The following is a 23,677-nucleotide window of genomic DNA, read 5'->3' on the forward strand; positions in this document are numbered from 1 at the left end:
GTTACAGCAGCGGCAACTTGTACACATCGGAATTAAATAATAAATTTCTGACCTTGCGCCATCTGATTATATCTTGTATCTTTCTCGAGCCCTGCAAAGTGCTTTGACAGGGAAAAAAATTCTCCAATGGGAACCAAGTTCGAGAGTTTGTCAAAAACTTCGTTAAATTCGAAACTAGTTGAATGTTACCACATGACAAGTAATTGCAACCTTGACGTTGACAAAGAAACAGAAATTATTTATGACTCAGTCCAACAGACAGTGCAACATGTTGTAATTTTTCCTTGATTCTAGAATTTTTTTATTTGAAAGAGAACTACGTAATGTTTTGAGTAATTCTGTGTCAGTTAAACTGTCCATACGTTAACGTAAAAGTGAAAAAAATAAATAAATAAATAAATAAACTATAGCATGGAAGTGTCGAAAATCTCTCATTCAATTATTATTCTACCTTGCCAGCAGCGATAGATAAAATATGCAAAATTTATGGTTCAGGTACGATCAATATAAGCCAAGGTTAAAGATGGTTGGAACGCTTTCGTCTTGGAAACTATAACCTTGAAGACGAACTAAGGCTAGGACGTTCTCGAGAATTTGACGACGAAAAACTGCGTGCACTGATAGACGAAAATTTTCACTTTAACAAGAAAAGGCGAATGTAAATTGCGATCAACCCGTTCGACAATTCATCGGCATTTAAAGGCTATAGAAAAAGTTTCTAAACTGGGACAACGAGTTTCAAGCACGAACTGTCGTACGTGAATGAATTTGAAACAACGAATAGAAATTTGCAATTCACATCTCCATAGGTTAAAGAAAAACCACTCTTTAATTGTATAGTCACTGACGATGAGAAATGGATATTTCATCTGAAAAAAAAAAAAAAGATAATGTGCGTCCGGTGGGATATAAATTAAACTGTTCATTGTGAATTGCTTCCATTACAAAGCACGTTGTGAACAACTATCACGACTAAAGCGAACGACCATGAATTGAAACGATATTTTTGTATAATATGTAAATTCTTCTCATTGTCTTGACGTTTAAAGATTCATCTTGTAAATATTGTCCATTCTCTTTTAGCACCCAGTATGCTTCACTTTTTGCAAAATCTCTAAATCTTTAAATCAATTTTGAAAACTAATAATTTATCGCGTTTATAGAAAGAACATGAAACTTCTACACGTTCCTACTCGAATAAAAAATATATACGCACGGGCATAGATGTACATATGTATAGTATAGAATGTATACAAAATTTCTACTGGGGAACATGAAGAGAATTGATAGCGAGTGTGTGCGATACGCGCGGAAAACAAACGACGTTTGCTCGGACAAGATGCACGTATTATGTAGAGAACGAGACATTTTATCTGGTTGCAAGCTTGGTTGTCCCGTAATCTTATATTCCCTCCACTTTATTCCACTTGTAATAAATATAATTTTCATCGACTGGCCAACAAACAGGCACTCAACTGATAAATAAAATCCACGTGAACTGAAGGAATTATTCAGAATTAGTTTCCTGATAAATATCATTTTTGATCTGCTGCAACCAATTACAACCAACAACAACGCTCGTTCAACTCGATAAATCGAATGAATTACATAAGATTCACTTAGATCGACAGAGTTATTTGCACAAGGTACTTTCGTGCTCTCGTAAGATCTGATCTCGGTAGGAAATATGTCGTCGATCATTTAAAATAAAGCGTTTCAACGTTTGCTCCACTTTTCTGGTCAGAAACGCCGAGAGTGAAATAGAATTGTAACAAGAAATCCACTCGCTAGCCGAAAACGGCACAGATCGAACGTAAAGTCGTCGGAGAAAGTAGCATATATATCTTAAGGAATATTTATAGAACTCATTGGCCGTGTCATTTTGTGAGTCTTACTCGCCCGTGTCGGATTTATCGTCGCCCGAATGAGATGATCTATAATTTCGTGGCTTCTTTTACGAGCTCGTAAAAATGTTGTCGGGACAGGGATCTACGATCATCCTCGAGAGCGAAGCTTTTTCCTTGTTCGCCAAGCAAATGATCCTTTTAGTGGATTTAACAAGTTTCGCGAGATGATTTAACGAGTTTTCGCGAGATCACACGTGCAATGAATAATGTCACCATCATTCGAGCAAAGTACGAACATCGTGAATACTATGACAATCAGAGGTTGTGCCGGCAAGGCTGATGATGAACCACTTTTGTTTTGTATTGTAGCGACTTCTACTTCGAAGAATTTAGATCAACGACATCTATGTTCGTCGAGATGTGTATTTAATATAAACAATAGAATGTTTAAAAATAGCTATTAATTTTATTATCACCATAGAAATGTTTACTGACACTTATATATATATATTGTAGCCATAGTAGAAATTCTTCATTCGTTATTTCGTNTATTTAACTGTCATTTATAGAAATTTTTCGTCATTTAACTTCCATTATGTAATCTTCATTAAATTATTAGTAATTGTATATTTTGTGATCTTGATTATAATTTTATATAAACAACTAAAATTAATTACGGAGTTATTATTTATTTATAGTATTGTGATATAAATATAAATTATCATAATCACTATAGTATGGTTAGCAACGTCGCCATCTGGGTGAACAATACTATTGGATTGATGTTTAGTTGTTATATAGACCTTTGTAGAGTGTGCACGCGGTATAAAGTATAATAAAGAGCGATTATATTTCGTGAATATATTAGTCCCTACGTACTTTTATCTCATCCTTTCAACATGTTGATTAATCTGACCGTGTGTTTTCGTCGTAACGTGTTCTTCCTCGCGGAGAAACGAATATGTGAATTTTTCGTCACGCGAAATTATATGTCTCTGTGGTGTGTTTAACGCTGATCGATTTGTACTTCTTTCTGTTTTTTTTTTGATTTTTAGAGATTTGAATTTGAATTTTTTTAAATATTTTATAATTATTCTATATTTATATATTGGACAAAATTATATTATACAAAACGCTGCCAATTTCGTACATTTGGAAGAAGAAACTGCAGATTTTATTTCTTACAAAGTGTATTGCACATCTTTTAAAATTTCCTACCTCCAAAATTTTTTTGGAGCAATACGTAAAATGTCCAGTGTCTTATAATTTTGTAAATAATTACTCATATTATAAGTTCGAATTTTAGTCTCTCGATATTTCCAAACTTACAGACCTAGATTTTTATATTTTTAAAAATACGTAGTTTAAAAGTGATCTTCTTTTTCTTTTCGTGTAACAAACTTTTTCTCCTTTGTTCTTTAATTTCTCTTTAATTCAACTTCTATTGAAACACTAACTTCGAAAAAAAAATCCCACTGCTCGGGGATCTCAATTTCGCGGTTCAAAGGTTTGTTGAAAAAAAATTTTTACCAACGAGATACGTTAAATGTTCATGCATGTTCCTTCGAGCTATTCAGTTTCAACATCGTCAAACGTGCAATGGTAAAAGATCGCAATGGCAGCGCAGTCGTGTTTAAGATCCCCATAAACGTCCGAGTAACTACGTCGAACTAAATCTAACGAGGAACGTTGCTTAAAAATTTGTTCGACTGTCGATCGTGTTCGATATTGGATTTGTTTCGGAACGGTTGTGGAGCTCTTGTACAAGCTCGATGGCGTAATCGGGGAACAAAAGCAAGAAAAGGATGCGTGACTGTGAAACAAGAAAGATGTTCCTAGCTATGAGGAGATATTGAAATTTTCATAGTTATTCTGAGACAATTTTCTACATCAATGAGTCTCACTTTCAATTTATATTCGTCATTGCAACGAAATGATAATTTCAATACAAAGCAAAATTTCATTTTTTTAATTATCAATTCGAAAAAGATAGAGATAGAGAGAGAGAGAGAGAGAGAGAGAGAGAGAGAGAGAGAGAATATATTCTTCGCGCAAGAAGAGTAACAAAAAATTCAACTTAATTATTTGGATTTTACGCGGGCAGTTGTACGAATTCCGAAATAAAAAAATCACGTTATTTTATCGGCGAAGGTTTTACTTTTTACGACGAAATAAATTGAAACGGTTAATTAAATGTGAAATTTAGCTTTGCCTGGCCGGTCAACGCTCTATACGGCGCAAAAGTTCTCGTGATTTTTAATGCTGTTTGATATCCCCCTGGACGTGTAAATGCACGCGGCGCGCCGCAGTGACTTTCCACGCGCAGCTATGGAACAATGAGTTTTCGAAATGCGGGCACAAAAAAATGGGTTAACGAGATGACGCGATTCGATATGTAATTTGTAGCAATACTGTTTGACAAGCGGAAACTAATGGCGAGCGTGTGCCTATAAATCGCGTTAATAGAGCGACATAATGCAATCATTAAATTAATAACGTTACCAGTATATGCATCAGCGTAAAACCTTTCGCCAATTTCACTCTTAGTTTCCAAGACTATTTCGAGTAAAACAGATAATTTCATTCTGTGCGTTATAAATTAACTTGAAAAAGTGAAGAGCGAGGGACTTTTGTTAGCCATTTTCTACAGAAAGTTTAAACCGTGGTATTTTTCGAATTTATTCTTTTAATAGAAAAAATAAATTTCACTAATTTCACGCGTTATTCTTAATTTTCAGTCTGTTCCAAGTAAAGCAGACAATTTCATTTTATTAATTTCATGTAACTTGAAAGATGAATAAATTAATTTAAACGGGAATGATGAGGCACTTCTATCAGCCATTTCGTACAGAAAGCTTGAACCGTGGTAAATTTGAAAATTTACTTTTCAATGGGGAAACTAAAAATTACATATTGCAATTGATATTTATATTTTACATATATCATGCACCAGATAAGATTAAGATATCAGACTGATGTTCTGTACTGTAATTGTAATATTTGTTTGCTAAAACATTTGAAATGTCACGTTACATCATGGTAATGAAATAAACATAGAGACTGCGTTTAGAAACAAGTTGTGTGCAGTTAGGTGCAACAATACGTCAGTTGTAGGTACGTTAAGTTTCATGGCCGGCCATGTTTTTAAACTTTCATCGCGCTAGTGACGCACTTGAAAGCGCTAAGCACGACACATTACAAAGTCAACAATGAGTTAGTTGAAATGAATTAAACAACTGTAATTACAACTATAATGTTTCTGTTACAATTTCTGTGCTCACTCAGAGAACGAAACTTTGTGCTATCGAAAAGTTACATCCTTCACCGAACATACACGTATTTGTCAATTAATAATTTTTCATTATATTCCGATATGATTCATTGCTTTTGCTCGCAGACCAATTGCTTGTTACACTGCCTTCTTTTTAAAAACATGTACAAACAGTTATAAATTAAATTTTCTCCAACTTGGTGCTATCGAAAAGTTACCTTCTTCACTGAACGTATATCAGTTAATAATTTTTCATGATACATTTTGAGATGATTCATTGCTTCTGATCCTGGACCAGCTTGTTACATCGTACAAACAATTATAAATTAAATTTATATTTCTCCAAGCAGAGAGCAATTTTTTTATAATAATCAATCATGGATCAATCACTTTCTGCGATATCAAAATAAATCCATTTTTTTCAGCAAATTGAGAAACTAAAAAATTTACATACTTCAACGTGCATTTTTCATTCGCGAACAATTTATAATTTAAATCCTAAAAATATTCGTTTCGATCAATTGATGTATCGTTGCATAATTGATGTATCATTGCATAATCGATGTAACTGTAAAAATTTCGGTTGATTTTTCACGGTGAATGATTCAACATTTTATCGGTTACTTTCATTCCTAGTTCACTCTGTTACGTTGCATTCAGCTTCTTTAAAAACATGCATACAGTTACAAATAACACTTTCTGCCGGTCAACGGAAGAAGTTACCAGAAATTCCTTTACACGTAAATAATTAAAATAATTAAGTTCAAACGTTTGCAGAATGACACGTCGACTCTCGTAATACTCTCCTCTCCCTTCCTCTTCTTATATTCCAATGATAATCCCATTTCTTATTACTCCCCTGGAAACGGACGTCTCTTTTCAAGAGAAGAGACACGATTAAGAGAACTCGTCGTCACGGAAAATGACGTTTTCAATTGAAGAAATTAATATCTTAGGTCGTTCGAGCTTTCAACTCGTAGTATACTCTTTCTCATTTTCTTTCTTCCTTTCTTTTTTTTCTTTTTTTTTTTTTCTTCTCTCGCTCCCTTTTACTTTCAGAAACTTCCCTGTTGCGTGTCAGTTCGCCGAGAGATGATTGCTCCCTCTCATGGCTCTGGCTGATGCAATTTCTGGCGTTTCCCTTCCCCGACGGGCAATCAGATTAAAAAGCGACTAAGCGCTTTCCTAAGGCAGGAAGTGCGTGCGGCGTGCATAATTGCCGGTAGCCGGTTAAATTTCGCTTTACACGGCGAATCGCTTTTTAAAGAGGCGACGCGGAGGCGCGTAAACCGACTTAAATCGAGGGGCGGAGTGTCGGGGTTTGAACTTGCTCGTCTCTCGCACGCTCGTGCACACACACTCGCTGCCTTTTAATGGGAAACACGTATTACTGCCGCTAAAGTAGCACTGGCAGACGTCTTTTACGAGCCCTGTCTCTGATACCAGCCAGTGCGGACCGCGCTGGATTTTAACGCGCCGCCGAATTTTTTTGATTTTGAGGACAAACACTCGCGCGTCGATTCGATAATTCCGAGCGTGTTGCGATTTCGTTTTCTGCTTCGCGTACTATCGACAATCACGTTTCTTCGTGTGATAATAATGCAACGACGACTGAAGTGTATCGAGCTGGTTGTGCATTGACGAATCGTTGAGGCAAATGGCAGTGTCTTGTGCGGGTCATATTCAAATTAATTTTCTTGCAAACCAAATTCAATCAAATTCCTTTTGCAAATGAAGTTTTTTTACAAGTTTGTTCTCTTAAGCCAGCGGTTCCCAACCACGTGTACGAAATAGGAAAATAATATTGATAATGGTCAAAGTTATAGAGTCTTGATTTACAAAGAGAGGCTTATGCTGTTTTTATTTGTTTTGATCTTGTGTCAGGTTGCTATTATTAAAAGATTAAAATAAACAGATCAAATATAATTTAATTTTCAAGTTACACCACGCTTTAGAACTGAAATACATTTTCGTGAAGTAGAATATATTTTTAAAGTGGTTGTTTATGTCGTTTTGTATGTCAATTTATAAAATAAATACTAACAATCGAAAAGTAGAACAAAGAGCGTAGAGTTTGAGCGTATAAATTTTTAAACGATAACATTTTTCAAATAGGATTGGTTCTGGAGGAAATTCGAAATCAACCTTTGTGCAAATAATTGAAATAGAGAAGCTGAATTTTGCGATTTTATTTCAGTCGAGCAGAATTAACGATTGCCTGCAGTAAGATAAAAAGGCAGTAGCTTTGTTTCTGATTCTGTCAGAGGTGGATATTTCCGAGGCTTTGGCCAATTGTTATTTATTTCTCGTAGCGCCGCCCTCTTGATATTTCTCGAGATTCCGAGTTGGTATCGGCAAGGAACCTTTGTTCTCTTCCGCGTAGCATAAACATCGTAGAAATTACAAACTGAACCGAAAACGTGAAAATGACGTACAATTTCATGAAAACAAAATCACGTTATGTGGAAGCACTGGTTGTCAAGAAAATTCAATGTCTTGTTAATTAAACAGAAAAATTTGATTCTGATGTATCGCGCGATAATGCGAAGGAAATGTATTTGAAAAACGGTGGACGAAAGAAAAATAACTATATTACTTGATAACAACTAGTTGTTTTCTATTCTAACCAATTTTCTAGCGAATTTATCTCTCTTATTTTTCGTCTAAAATTCCATAAAAATAAAATCATATATAGAAGTAGCGATATTAAAAAAATTTAATTTCTTTGCAATTCGATTATATATATTATACTATGAGCAATTATATCGTGAAGGAATGTACTTGAAAGTAGCTTGAAAAATAATTTCAACTTGGTAACAATGTTTCAGTAGTTCCAACGTAGTAGTTTTAACGAAATTTGCACTGAATTATTTGTTTTATTTTTCCTTAGATTGCGATCGCAGTTTTCCGACCATTATTCTAACAATAATAATTTTAATTAAATGCAGAAATGATAATTAGTAAATAATTAAAAGTTACAAAAGCCAAGATTGCAATTTATTCGTAATTTGTGCTTCAACGTATGAATTTTATTAAGAAGCATTCATGAAAATATTTAACATACGTAATAATTAATATTAATTATGTATTAAAAAATATAAAAAATTTAATATATTATTTATTATTAATATATTATTTAAATGAATAGAGTTTTACATAGTAATTTATATCGTCGAATTCGCGCAATCGCATTATCTGTAATAATTCGTCGAAATCGATTTCCCTTCAACACGTACGATTGCCGATGAAAAAAAGAAAAAGAAAGAAAAATCACGCGTGTGAAACATTTATGCTCAAATCGGATTGACGCTTCGATATACAGCGGTTAAGACAGAACCGCCACCTTGTTTCTCATATTTCTGTAACACATTTTTCCAGAAACTTTCTTCCCTATTTTCCCCTCGACGTTCCTCACGATCTCGCGCGAACCTGTTCACTTTCCCTACTCCTTTTTCCACTTCCCTATCGTCCGCGATTTTCTTGAACTTACCCCCGGCGCAAACTCCTCTAGGAATTTTCAGTTTTCATCCCTCTTGTCTCGCTATTTTTAAAGTTCTTTCGTTCGTCCTTGCGGCAATCGCGGAAATGCACGTGCAACGTCCACGTTCGCACGGAGCACGAACAGTTTCCGGCTTCCTCCAATTTTCCTTTTCCCCGTTACTTTCTCCAGCCAACTCGCGTCCACCTTCGTCTTTCGTTTCCTCGGTCCGTTCGGAGTCTGCAAATTTTTTTCGGTCTTTCACGCCACGACCGAATTCGAAGCGAATCGTCGGTCCACTTTTACACCACGTCACCCAATTTTCTCTCTGTTCAGCGTTCGTTACGTATTTCCTATTTCTCCTTTTTCTTTCATATGCGATAAAAGATATCGCGATTCTTTACTGAGGTCTCAACTGAAATCAATGCAAATGTATGAAAATTGCGATTGATCGTTCAGTGTATATATACAACATGTATTGAAACCTCGATTACCAATTGGGCGTTAAGTGATGAAATTAATATTGTTAATAAAATTTGTTTCCCGAATGCGTGGCAACTGCAGTTCTAGTCAGTTTATCAGAAAATAATGAAATTCGACCGGTGTCACTGTAATTATTTATACCGTACGCTGTATACGTTTTCGTTCAGAACGTGTTTACACAACGTAGCATTGTTATTGAGATGTATCCAACGATGCGCAACAGCCAGCGTTAAGTATTGTTAACGGCGCGGTGTCCGTTGCAAATTAATTCGCGATATTTGACTGGAAGGTACGTTGTTTGTGCAAAGACTAACGCAGACGAGCAGAATACCAGTTGAACGAGTCAAAGGATCGGGGAGACGTTAATAGCTTGTTAAATACATGATTATCAAACAATTTCTACTATAAATACATTGCGTTTCATCAAACCGCTATTGTTACCGAAATAGTCACCTCGGTTTCGATATCATATTAATTAATGTTGACGTGTCGAAGCGGTTTTAAAACAATATCACGATATTTTTTTAATTTCTTCCATAGAAAAGAATGATTTTTTTATTACTTATTATTAGTGAATACATTATCAGATTTTAATCATTTATCTTGAATATTGTCAGATTTTTGTAATTGATTTTTTATTACTTATTATTAGTGAATATTATTAGATTTTAATCACAAAGTCACGTAGCTACTCGACTGTTTAACTCTGTCGAGTTAAACAATTTTCGAAAAGATTTTTTGCAAGGAAATGCGAGTCTTTGCGCGCTGTGGATAAACCACTAATGTAATATTCCAAAAAAAAAAAACATTCCTCACGCTCGGCGTGATGCCCCGGGGATATATAAGCCTGGCGTAAGTCCAATCAGAGTAGGACTCTTCGCGAAGTTTTGCACGCTACGCCATGATTTCGTGCCAACGATCCCACCGAGCTCTTAGGAAGAACTTTTTGAATTGTGGCACGCTAATCAGTTCCCTATTCCTGCGCACTGCGACGTACATACATACGTACATGTGATATACCTTTTCTTCATTTATCTCGCCTAATGAACTCTACTCGTTCAATGCTCTATCGAATAACAATCTAGATTAACAAGTACATGTACGATATCTCTACGCAATTTGTAATTTCACTCTTTTCTCTTCGTTCGTGTTTAATTCGGAGGAGAAAATGAATAATCCGACCTCTGTTAACCGTTTGTGCTCGGCGTCAAGTTAACCATGACATTTTCTGTGAAACTTCTGTGTCGTTGGATGACTTTTGACATGCTGTGAACGCAGAGAAAAGGAAATCCCTTTGTACAATTTGTAGCCCTGTATTCTTCGAAATCTTAATATTCATATACATTTATGTTATCAAAATAAAATGTTCAGTTACTAATAGACATTTTATTTTATATAATATAATATTATAATATAATATAATATTAAGCTGTTCGTGAAAATATAGAAATTCGCATAAAAGAGGCTTTATTGATTGTAAAATTGTAAATTGGAAAAAATAAGACTGATACTGCAAAAAGCAGTATGCAGAAAACTTTTAAATGTTCTTGCGCTATTTTCCAGCGATTCACAGATGTTTAATTTGAGTACCACGAGGAATTGTTGAATTAAAATGATTAAGCGTTCACGTAAAGTAATGTTGTTAAGTACCATCAGAATATAAAGGCGAAGGTTAAGTGTACAGTATAATTAACGAATGTTGTGCGAAAATATATAAATATTCTAGTTAACAAACATCGTAACTAGTACCATTAAATCATTGGTGACCGTAGTAGTTTAGCGTTAAATTAATTTTGAAATTAGTGCGATTTAAAATCATGATGATTAACCTTTGTCAAGGAAATCATAAAATAACGATACAAGGGATACTTAAAATTACATATATATATATATAAATTTTTTATATATAATACAATATATATTATTATATATAAATTATATAAATTTTTTAAATTTTACTAAAATTCTTTTGAAAGAAAAAATTATATATATATGTATATAAATTTTTTATATATAATACAATATATATTATTATATATAAATTATATAAATTATATAAATTTTTTAAATTTTACTAAAATTCTTTCGAAAGAGCCGAAACATCACGTATTTCTCTTTATTTCACATTCCGTGCGCAATAAAATATCATTTCGTTCAGTTTCGCTCGTCGCTGTGAAGCAAGACAGTATCAACATAAAGTTAACTCCAATACCAACATTAATAATGCCTTCGACGAAAACAAGTAATGAATAACTGTTTTCCGTGCACTGAGCTCCGAGCAAGAAATGGATCCGCATGCAAGAGAAAAATCATCCACCGTGCCGCAGCCGCAAGGAAGAAACAATTACGATACACAAAAAAGATCAAACGGGACCCACGTTTTTTTTTTCTTTTTTTTCCTCTCTCTCTCTTATCGCTGACCATACATCATTCGAGGCGATTGAAACGGAACGATTCTTATCGGATCACGGTTCAAAAATCGCTTCGTTCATCATCCGATAGGAAACTTTTCCATCGTTCCTTTATCCGGCTCCATCGTCTGATATTTTTCACTCGTTTCGACGACGCGGCGCGACGAGCTGAGTCTGTACGCGGTATACAGAAAAGGATTATCGCAACCGGGCCGTGACGGCCCCTGGATGCTCCCTGGAATTTCCTATCGATTTTCATACCGAATTGCGACGAAACGAATCTTGTTTGCTACTCTTTGAACGGGAACAAAGCGCCGGCATTAACAAAGGATACGTCTCCCTGTAACTCGTGGCAAACAAATCTGGATCTCGATAGAGGGAAGTTATCGGGTGTTATTAACTTTATTCTGAGGGTGCATCCTGGCAATCCTGAAAATTTCATTCGGTACTCGTTGCACAGTAACGACGCGGGAATCTTTTCTACTCGTTGTCGGTGTATTGGTAAATTGAAAGGTACAAAAAAAAAAAAAAGGGACGAAATACATCTCGATGATATCTTGAGGAGGAATGAGGAGGAATTCTACGTGAAAAAATTGGTCGGTAAGGAAGAGCGAAATTTTGTTCGTTTTCGATGATCTATCAAGCATTAAATTTAATTGACATACGTACGATCTAGTGTAATAATTATACGGTAGACAGGGAAATTTTCCCATTCAAGACCTCGTTTTGAAGGAAGTGACTTTGAACGTGCCTAATTAAAAATTGATTTAATAGATGTATAGTTGAAACGTTTACAATTAGTTCTACGCTTTACTTCTTCTACTAAAATCATATTCTATACTTTTGACTAGATAATACAATATAATAAATAGAATAATCTCTGTATGACTAGAATTGGCTAAATTTAAATGTATTCTAAATAATAAATTTTCAAACAAAATGACAAAATTTTATTCCATCTTCGTAGCTTATTTTTTAACGTAGAATCACGTTCAGATTGGAAACATCCTGCATAGCTGCCTCGAAATGCTAAATTCAGGTCCCGGCTATTTTCTGTGTCTTCGTTATTTTTAATGAGACGGTTAATAATTATTTTTGTAAAAAACACGCTGTTTTGTTTTTTTTTTAATATAGTGCCGCAACATTATTTGAGCAATGTTATAATTGTTCTAATTATAATTATAAAATAATGTTGCAGGCCCCATTCTTATACAATATTAAGATTGTCGAGCAGTTGAGAGAAATGAATTTCTTTTCTTTATTTTCATTGCAAGAAAAATTGTGTCTTTTTAACAGAAAGAATGTAAATTCCAGTGTTAGTCTATTGTCTATCATTAGGAATTCACCTGTTTTCAACTTCTTCAATTTTTACTTTAGTATGATTAAAAGTTGTGTTGTACTTATTACTTATTTATATTATTTATTAAAAGAAAAAGAACCAAGGAACACGTACGTAAATAAAGAAGCTTCACAAAGCTACTTTGCCCAAAGCTAGATACATGTATACAAAGCACCACAGGCGAGTCAAGAAAAATTCAAAAGTGAAGTTTATGTGTATTTCACGTCAAATCAATAAATACCTCACGTAAGCAACGAATTGAAAAAAAATTTGGCGAAACAGCAAAAATTTGTTTTAATGTGAAAGCACAAATTAATCGCCAACGTCTGTGCATACTCTCACGTTTGTTTCAAACGTCGCCAAACGTGGCAACGATTGTGGTAAAGCAACGCATCGTGCAAAATCTCTCGTAATTGTCGTTGAAACGAAATGGGGAAAATGTGTTCGAATGCTTTCGCGAGCCACTCTGCACGCCAATGTAATAAATTGCAGCAAGAAATTTCCGTTTCCTGATCTACGGGAGCGGGAGGCGAGAAAAAGAACAAAGAGCGTGTTGCACACACGACACGGAACAAAGCGACATGTCGAGGTTGTTTTCATCTTTGACTATGAATCGCTTTGTGTGTAAATTCAGCGAGGTGGCTGTAACGCTTGACGATCGACAAAACTCTTTGGGTTTCACCGGACGACACGTTCTTTGACAAACACGGTCACCGAGCATAGTAAATGTTTCTCGAGAATTTAATTCACGAACGCTTGGATATTTCATGACTCCGCTCTCTTTTGTGCACGCCGCGCGTTTTGTCATTCTTTCGTTCTTCCTTTGTTTCGCAGTTCCCTATCCGATATCCGCGATTTTTCGTTCTGATGCTGTACAAATTGATGGTATGTGTGTATGTGTGTGTGTGAGTTGAAAATTTCTTCCATCGGAAAATTATTGATGAAAAAAATTCTTTCACACAGGTTGTTAAAGTTTTAGAAGTGAGAAATCTTCGCGGAAGTGAGAAATTTTATTTTATTTCGAGGAGATACATTGGAAATGATTTTACTATTTGATAATTCGACGTATTCGTACCTTTAAATTTGTAGAAAATAGAAGTCAACTTTTCAATTCCAATTGGAATTTAATTCAATTTACCGTATATACGTTTAAAGTAAAGTCACGGACTTTAATTTTATTGCACAATTGTAATGATTGTTGCGTCCTTGTCTATCGAATGCCAGCTCGACAAGTAAAATATAACGTAAGAGAATTGTGCATCGAAGATTCATTCGTTCACGCGCTGTTTATGCAACAACATTGCAACATCATCGCGCGTTTTACATAATTTAAAATAACGTTAAATTACGCTCCGTAATGTTTGCACTTGAAACGTAATTATAACAGCGAAGTTAATACCCGTTTGAACGTCAAATTTTGCAGAACGATTTAAATCGGACGTATGATGTTTATTCACGAATTTCAACCGCGATTTATCAAGTTAAAAGTAGACACGGTAATTCTGCCGGATCGTCTTGATGAGCTTTAAAGTTAATTTAAACATTTATGCTTCCGGACGCCGTTGGCACTGAAACTAATTTAAAAACATCTTGAACGAATTTGTGAAACGAACGAGGTACAAATATGAGCTTCACGAAAAATAAAAATAGTTGAAACTAGTTGCGTTAATTCCATTGATCATCTTAATAAGCTGCAAAGTTAATTTAAAAGTTCATCGTTCCCAGACATCGTCGACTTTGAAACTGTGACTTCAACGATACTTTTTCTTGAACGAATTTATGAAACGAGCGAGATAGAAACACGAGATTAGAAACACGTCACAAAAAGAAAGTTAAAATTAGACATTACACTGAAGAGACATAATTGAAATATTTAATGAAAAATTGTCAATGCTTTCAAGTTTTAACTTTATAAAAAAGAAAAGAGAAATCATGTGACAATCCATTTGGTCTCACTTTAAATCACAAAGCCTCTACCTTCACGGTCTCGAGTTCATTTTTCCCAAAAATATTTTTACAACATGTAGCAGATGGGAAAGTAAGAAAAACTTTTATTCTCGAAAATTGTAAAAGTTCAAATATTTCTGAAAAGTTTGAACAAATTCTCATCGTGATTAAATCGTTCGTGATTTTAAAGATTAAAGTCTCCTCTTTACGACGATTTCTCAAAACCTGTTGCACGATTTTGTTTTCACCATTTTATCGAATTTTGAACATTAGGATCAAATAACGAAATATTAAAGTTTCTTAAAGTTTCGTTGTTCGATCCTAATGTTCGAAGTTTAATAAAGTGCTGAAAAAAAAAAGGTAAAACAAGTCTTAAGGGTATTGTCGTAATGGGGAAACTTCAGTCTTTGAAATGACGGTAGAAGTAGTTTGCGAAAAAAAATTTTTCAATGTTTTCAGCGATGTTTGAACTTTTGCAATTGCCGGAAAGAAAGTACTTTTACTTTCCCACTCATTGCACATAAAATCAGTTAAGAAAACAAGCTCAATTCTCTCAAGGTAGAGAGTTCCTGTACTTTAAAGATAGATTATAGTTATGTAATTCTCTCTTATAAAGTAATCAATTTAAATTTGTTCGTCTCAATAAAATATAAAATTAATTTGAAAATTTATTCCCAGCCCATCGTCAACGTTTGAAACGTGATAACACTTTCTTGAACAAAAATGAAACGAACACGAGAAGAAAGTCAAAACTAGATAAATATTGGTTCTACTGATCATCTTAATGAGCTTCAACGTTAATTGAAAAATTTATGTTCCTAGATGTCGTTGGTTTCGAAACGCAATATAAGCACTTTTATGAAACAGAAAAAAAAAAAAAGAAAAGAGAATAGATACTCACACATATTAATTCTACTAATCGTTAACACGTTTCCAAGCCAATTGAGGAACTTATGTTCGCAAACGTAAATTTACGAGTGCGTGAAAACCTGTTTCTGTATTACTATATTCGTATTCATAGGAATATAAATTATATACGTCTACGGTCTAGCCATTACGCGCGCATATACAGTATCCTTCAATGTTTAATCCGACAAAATCGTTCGGCGACTGTTCGCCAAGAGTTGCGATTAATTTCGCCGGCGAATTAGGCCACCGGCGAAATTTCGTTAGTCTTACCGTCTACGATGCGCTGCCAACGCTGCGGAGAACATTTTACCTAAGAGTAGATGGTCGTCCCACGGGATATGTAATTTCACGCGAGTTCGACATTCCGTGTCTCCACAGTGTCGATATCGCTTATAAATCCATCCTCGAAAAGCAACTGTGGATGCCTGGTTTTAACAAGACACTCTACACTCTTGTCCATTTTGACTTCCGCTCGATGTAGAAGAAACCACGGACCGAGGACTAATGACGTCAGATGTTAACACTAGGCCAGCGATATTTCGCATGAGTGGCTACTTTTTTTGTAAAAGTAGCTTAAAATGAGGAAATTAAAGTATTATATTATCATGCAGAGGTTCTAAAAATTTGTGTGCTTAATAATTATTATGTATATTATTATATTATAATTATTATTAAATTATTATATTATATTATTATATTATAATTGTTATTACATTATTATATTATAATTATTATTAAATTATTATATTATATTATTACATTATAATTATTATTAAATTATTATACTATAGTATTATATTATATTTGTTATTAAATTATTATATCATATTATTATATTATAATTATTATTAAATTATTATATCGTATTATTACATTATAATTATTATTAAATTATTATACTATATTATTATATTATAATTATTATTAAATTATTATACTATATTATTATATTATATTTATTATTAAATTATTATATCATATTATTATATTATAATTATTATTAAATTATTATATCGTATTATTACATTATAATTATTATGAAATTATTATATTATATCATTATACTAAAATAATTATCGATGTTGTTAAGATTGACTTTAAGTAATTATAACTTGAATATCAAATTACAATCAAATTTATTTTTTATCTATTTACAAATAAATATTTTTTATTTATAATCAAACTATATATCAAATATATAATTTTCCAATGATCTTGAGCAACCACAATTTTTCAATTATAATTTATCATTGTTTAGCTTATTATTTATCGTTATCGTTTCAATTTATTATTTTTATCTTCTAGTCTCGTTCGAAAAACTTTCCCCCAATCTTTCGATTACTGCGAAATTTTGCGGCAAATTTCACTGAGTGTAGTCTACATTTAGGTATCCGTTTCCTCCCTCACTCGTCATTTTGCAAGAGCAACAGTTAAGCACAGAAATGAAGAGCCTTCTTATACACAGAATTAGCGTGTGTATCGTCGTTCCTTACGCGCGATCAACGGTTATCGTGACTCGAACGACGAATGTTCCCGCATTTGTAATTGTCTCTCCGTTTCGACGAACAGACAGGAGAGTATCACGATAGAATAGCTCGCGACAAATGGAATATTGCCAGAGGTCTGCCACTAATTAATTAGAAATCGTCCGAACGCTTGCGATGAATAGGTTGCGTAACAGGGCCATTAAAGCCTCGGTTTTCGAGCAGAGTTCCCGCGGCGCGTAATTAGCTTGTTCGCAGCTCTCTCTCTCTTTCTCTGTTCGCCAAAGGGAAAATAATTTACCAAACCCGACCGATTCTTAATTATAACTCACAGGTCGTTCCCCGCGCGTAAGACTAAGTTTAAAGGGATTTAAGTTTCGTCGACGGCGGGATAAGTTTCCCGCGCTGGTTTGCTCGCGGGCTAATGGATGCTACACGTATATAGAATTAGCATGTTAACAACCGCTAACGAGCCGGCAAATTGTTTTTCGCGAATATTGCCTGTCCTTGTAAGCTGCTTGGCTCTATTATAATCCGTACTAATTTCCGCGTTGTATTCGCTTTAAGTCATGGGATCGGAAACACTCCCCGAGCACGTGAACTCCGGTAATCTGTGTACAGTCGGACTTGGGAACACCTGTTCTGTTTCACTGCCGACGCTAATTAGTCAATTAGCCATTCTACGAGTATTGCGGACTCGATGGCTGATAGGTTTGCCTCGCAAAGATCTCTGTTGGCAGGACGGTGCTCGATGAACTCCCTTTGAAAAAAAATAAACTAGAACGTATAAAAATAGTTGTTCAAGAAAACTTTAAGTTTTTTTTTTACACATTAAAGAGTGGTGATGAAAGTCGAAAATTGAAAATTCTGAAAAATCCCAGTGAAGTTGCTTGAGAGATACTTTGCATTTTCTTTTTTGTGATAAATATTGATGACGAAAGGTCAAATTGAAAGTTCTGAATTTGAGTAAATCGTTTGACAGATACTTTACATTTTTTTATAATAAAGATTGGTGATAAAATTTGAAATATAAAAGTAAAAATTAAAAACTGTTTGAATATGAATAAATTGTTTAAAGTACATCGCATATATTTTTTATAATAAATGTGATAATAAAAGTCGAATTTGAGTAAATTGTTTGAGAAATACTTTACATTTTTTATAATAAAAATTGATAATGAACGTTGAAATAAAAGTCAAATTAAAAATTGTTTGAATTCGAATAAATTGTTTGAGAAATGGCACTTTACATATTCTTATAATAAATATTGGTAATAAAAGTTCTGAATCCGAGTAAATTATTCAATAAATAATAGCAAAGTAAATTATTTGAGAGATACTTTACATATCATGCAATAAACTTTGGCAATAAAAGTCGAAATAGAAGTCAAATTGAAAATTTCAATCCGAGTAAATTATTCCAGTGTTTAACGATTTAACAATGCCAGTTAAACTTTAATTAATTATGCTTCGAGCAACGATTTTATCGAAAAAAAAAAAACTTTTAATTACGTTCAAATAAGTAGAACATACATCTGTACAAGAAATCGGTGATTTAATACTACTGTCAGTATTAAATTAGTACAATAATTATTTTCCTTCTCTCGGTTTTCCTTTTGCCCAACAAACAAGTGAAATGTACAAGTTTTGGCATTCCATAATTTGGGATTACTAAACAGAGTATCGCATAGTATTGTACAAGTACGTTGACTCTCGAGTGGAATCCATCGCTTTAAATTTGAAGCATTTGCTTCTCTGGAAGGTGGATTACTTTTGGGATTTTTAACCAATCATCAATCGTGCCGCCTGTCGACGTCACCCTTTCCTAGCGACCTTTACACGTACATGTTTCTCTCTTGAAAGGGACGCGACGATATCCTCCCTTGTGGTTGGCGCTAGGGAATTAGGCAGCGGAAGGGATTTCCACCGCAGCTGGCTTTGATTTCGATTGCCTTGGATTTCGTCTGGCATTCTATTGTCGGGATTTTCCTTTTGTACAAAAACGACCAAGTTTTTAGATAACAATGCGCTCTAATTGTCGAATGTTATATTCAAATATATAGTAAATATATGGTAAAATCGACGGTATGGTGAACGATATAGTAAATATATGGTATATGGTATATATAAAAAAATAAAAATGGTATATATAAAAATAAATATATATGGTATATAGTAAAAATATGGTGAAATTGACGATTTATCGATTCTCGATTTATCGACGAAGACTCTCTGCATTCTATAAATTTCTTTTTACTTGATCTGGAATATTTTATGATTTAATCGAATGTAGTCTTTAATTCTTAAGAATTACACTTTCACTCCACTTTTAACTCTACGTTCTTCAAGCTATATATTTAAGCTATAATAATAATAAAACTCTTAGATAATAAAATTTTGAAATCACGTTTCAAATTTTTTTTTTAAACTTTCTATCCGTTTTGTAAAACGAGTATGAGATGTAAAAATATAAAAATTGAAAGCTCAATCAACTTCACTTTTAATTCTCCCATGCTTTCTCGATTATTTATTATCCAATGATATTTTTAATACTTTCTAACGACAATAAATATCTTCTCTTTGAACAAAAGAAATCTTGACGTCTCGTTAAAAATTTCATTAAAACTTCCTTTTTGTTTTGTGAGACGAGAATGAGAGTAAAATACAAAAATTGAAAATAGAAAAAGATCGTAACAGGGTTAATAAAATTATTGGTATTCAACATCTTGCAAACGAAATCTGAAACCTAATTGCTTTGGTGATTTTCACTGTTCTAAATTCTTACTGCTATTCTCTGAAGCTTGATTGCACCAGTAATTGTTCTACGGTTGTGACTATTCTATGTATTAGGAGCTTGATTGCTATCAAACGATTTTCCCTGGTTCGGAGCTTGTATTATTCAGTTGGCAGAATCTGAAATTAATGCAGCATCTCGAAAGACCGTATTTTCTCCTCGAAGAACAACAGTGGGAATTTCTAGTGATGAACAACTTGAACTTGGCGACAAAGGATCTTAAGAAAATTATTCGAATCCTCTTGAAAATGTGAAACTTAAAATTCTTGAAAACTCGATAAGTTGCAAATTTTGATTCGAATATTTTCATAATGAGCAAAATTAACTAATCTTTGGCAACGATTTCTTTCACTCTGATGAACTTGATATCTCACACAAATGCACACAATTACTTACATACTTCCATGCGAATTCATATTTTTACGAACGTAACGAAATTTTTTTCTTAAGAATTACGATTATTTTAAATATTTTCCACGTTTGAGCATTTTGAATATTTTCTATCAGTTTCGTGCCTCTTTACTTTTCTAAATTTCTCATGATTTCAACAAAATTCATGGTCTAATAATTACGCGTCACGCCTGCGTCATGTGTACGCGTGAAATAATCTTTCTTTGAAGAGATTACTAACAGCTTGCGACTGATTTATGTTCCAGCTGCGTGGGAGGTGACTTTTTAAAGGTGTTTCTACATTTAGAAACCAGCGGTGTTTCCGAATACACCCCCTGGTCCGGCGTGCTCTGCGGTGATCTGCACGACATCCCGCAGGTTCTCTACAGTTCAAGATCTACGCTTATTTTAGAGCTTCACACACAGGGATCTCCGTCTAATGCGACCGGCTTTTTTGGCAATTTCCATTTCATCAACAGACGTGAGTCACTCGACTTCAATAAGTAATTTTCCGTAGATAATTTACCAGTAACTTGCTTCTTTGAATTCCTAGTATATATAATATTTTAACACTAGAACTACCAACGATTATAGCAACGATTTTCATCGATCGGGTAAAAAAGAAATGGAGAAACTTTGTGATATTCAAGTTTTTATTTCCCCACATTTCACGAGAAATCGTTCAAATATCTGAAAACTTTTGCATGTGTAAAATTTGCATTTTGACAAAATTAAATTAGTTTTAACGGTTTAAAGAATAAAAGAGAAATCATTTATTGTTGTTTTTCGTAATGTATGAATCATTGGAGTGAAAAATTGGTACTTTCTTGTTCGAATATCTTATTACTATTTTTACTTACATGCTATTATTTAATTAACTGTTATTACGAAAAATTTTTCGCCAGTAATTGAAAAATCAGTTCTTACTTAGTAGACAACCTGATCCAGTTTTAATAACGATTAATATTCTTCTCACTATAATAAGATATTCGAAAAACAGAAGTGCTACTGTGATTTACACCTTTTGAAAACTTCATCCACGTATGCACGTGCGTGTAAATTGCTTTTTAAATCGCGTAACGTCATTTATTTAATAATATTATAACGCTCGAAAAACAATTTGAATCCTTCGTGCTTAAAATAGACTCTCTTACAGTGGCGTTTGAAAAAGATTGAAAAGACGATACCTTGAAGAGAAAAAAAGAGATCGTACACGTGCTCTATCTTGGATCTTTAGCTTGAATTGTTGCGTAAACTGCTCGGCAATCTCCACTTTAATAATAAAGATATTCACTTTTAGGTCAGTAAATCGATAATAAAATTTACGCTAACGTACACAAATAATTGTCCAACCTAGTCCAAACTCCATTATTTGATAGTTTTATTGGAAATTACGTTTCGACAATTACGAACGTTGACGAACGTTCTTCTACTATTAATTTTCAAATCTTTTATTCACTTCTGAATAAATAATTGATTGGTTAGAAACAAATATTTCAATCGTTCTAAAATTTCAAACAACGGAGATATATCAGCCACTTAATTGTTATGTCTAATATTAGCTACTGGTTTTATGAATATCTGTTAACTGTATAGGTTAGGATTATATTAAGGAGATTCATTGAAATCTAATGTAATAATTTACAAGTGCCTGAATATTTGTACACGATAAGTGTTATAAAACAATCGGGGACAGAAAATTAGTTTGAATCGATGACAAAAATTTGTGAAAAGATTCGCTCGGTAAAGGAGGTAGTTAATATGTGTTTCGATACGTGTATGCTTACTCAAAGCTATTAATTACGCCACTTAGCACATCGGTAATTGAAGCGGAAGATATTCGGCATTAGGACGAAAGATCTATATGTGCGAACCGCTTAAGCGCGAATTTACGGGAATAGGGATTCTACGAAAATCCCTTTAACGACAAGTTACCACTGCCAAAATTTAAATACCACAAATTCAGGTACAATCAAGTATGAAGAAATTAGCCGAGCAGAATGTGAAAAGATCTCTCGCTTACAAAACTCTTTTGCTCGTTTATAAACGAAACGAAAATTGGCAAACCAAATCGATAAGCGATCGTTGAGTGAAAGTGAGTTAGAATTAGATCAAGCGATGCAAAATGAATAAGAACATAAATAATTGAAAGTTAGAAATTGAAAGAATAGTCTCTTCGTCAATATTCATTCATCGAAATGTGTTTCAATTTTTTTCGAGATCTCGCTCATTGTCATTTCCACATTGAGACCGATATTACATAATAACGTACGAAGCAGAAGGGAAACGAAGGGAAAGTAGAATATAGTATTCTATTACGTTCATTCGTCTGAAATTGGAAGAAATATTCCACTGCATCACTCTCGACCAATTTTTCGCAGCACAATTTTAGAAAGGAATACTTCCGTGACGTAATGCAATTTTTTCAACACATTGCGCTGGTCGCTATCTTTTTCTTTTGAACTCGTCCGTGATATCACTGGATAGAAACTATTAAGAAGTAATCAACGTATCATTTGTTTTGCCTGGATTACATTTGAACATACATAAAACGGAGAAAAATGTTGCAATTTGGGAAAAAAAAAAAAAAAAAAAAAGAAAAAGTTCGGCACGTCATTCCAGCGCAAGAGGTTGAGCAAAGGGAATTGACGTGATGTCGATTGCGCAAATGAAACACAATAAACACTATCGTGTCCCGGTGTCGATCGTTAAAAGCGACGGGCTGTCTCTGAACCGGAAACGCCCATTGACTCTTGCGAGACGTTCTCCGGAGGAACAAACCGAATTAAGACTACCGGACTTTTTAACAAAAGATCCGACTAGTTGCTCCGATCTAACAGCGGAAACTTCGTCCTTCAGATCAGTAAGGTTTATTATAGCTCGGCGGTGCTTGTTTGAGAAATTGCAGCTCTCGTTTTGCGAAACTTTTTTTTTCACGGGGAAGGCTTGGCTTCCCTCGTCCGCGCAACCCATTCAATTGGAAATTATTTCGAAAGTTGTCTAAGGTTCGTTCGAAGAACTCGTCGAAGTACGTGTTAGCTCGGAAACGATGCTAATTAAGGCGCGCTCGTTCTCACGCATTCGCGGACTTTGTTGGAGGGATTATCCATTTGACGTGTTTTTTAACGGAGTGGCACGAAATCGATTTGTCGCCAACTGCACGAACGAATGCGCAATTTTCTGTAATGATTAACACGTTCCAATTTGACTTTTCAACTTGTCGCGATCTAGAGAGACAATTTTCTTTGCTTTTTTCTTTTACATTTTTGGCACCATGCTGTCCACCAGTGTGTCATTTTGTGTAAATTTCAGAACAAGGTATTA

The 23,677-nt window shown here is 34.0% G+C and overlaps 1 protein-coding gene across 1 annotated transcript in view; it reads left to right on the forward strand.

Annotated features, from left to right (window-relative positions):
- Positions 1-20,619: 20,619 nt before the first annotated feature.
- Positions 20,620-23,677, forward strand: part of LOC122538830 (dorsal-ventral patterning protein tolloid-like) — a gene marked incomplete at its 5' end in the record, with an annotated part of 383,300 nt that continues 380,242 nt past the window's right edge. The window contains one exon of the mRNA XM_043673269.1: positions 20,620-20,834. Within this exon, the coding sequence (XP_043529204.1) occupies positions 20,620-20,834 (215 nt within the window). The remainder of the gene's footprint in view (positions 20,835-23,677) is intronic.

The sequence above is a fragment of the Frieseomelitta varia genome, unplaced genomic scaffold (genome assembly GCF_011392965.1).
Source record: "Frieseomelitta varia isolate USP_RPSP 00005682 unplaced genomic scaffold, Fvar_1.2 scaffold_180, whole genome shotgun sequence".
NCBI classification, from domain to species: domain Eukaryota; kingdom Metazoa; phylum Arthropoda; class Insecta; order Hymenoptera; family Apidae; genus Frieseomelitta; species Frieseomelitta varia.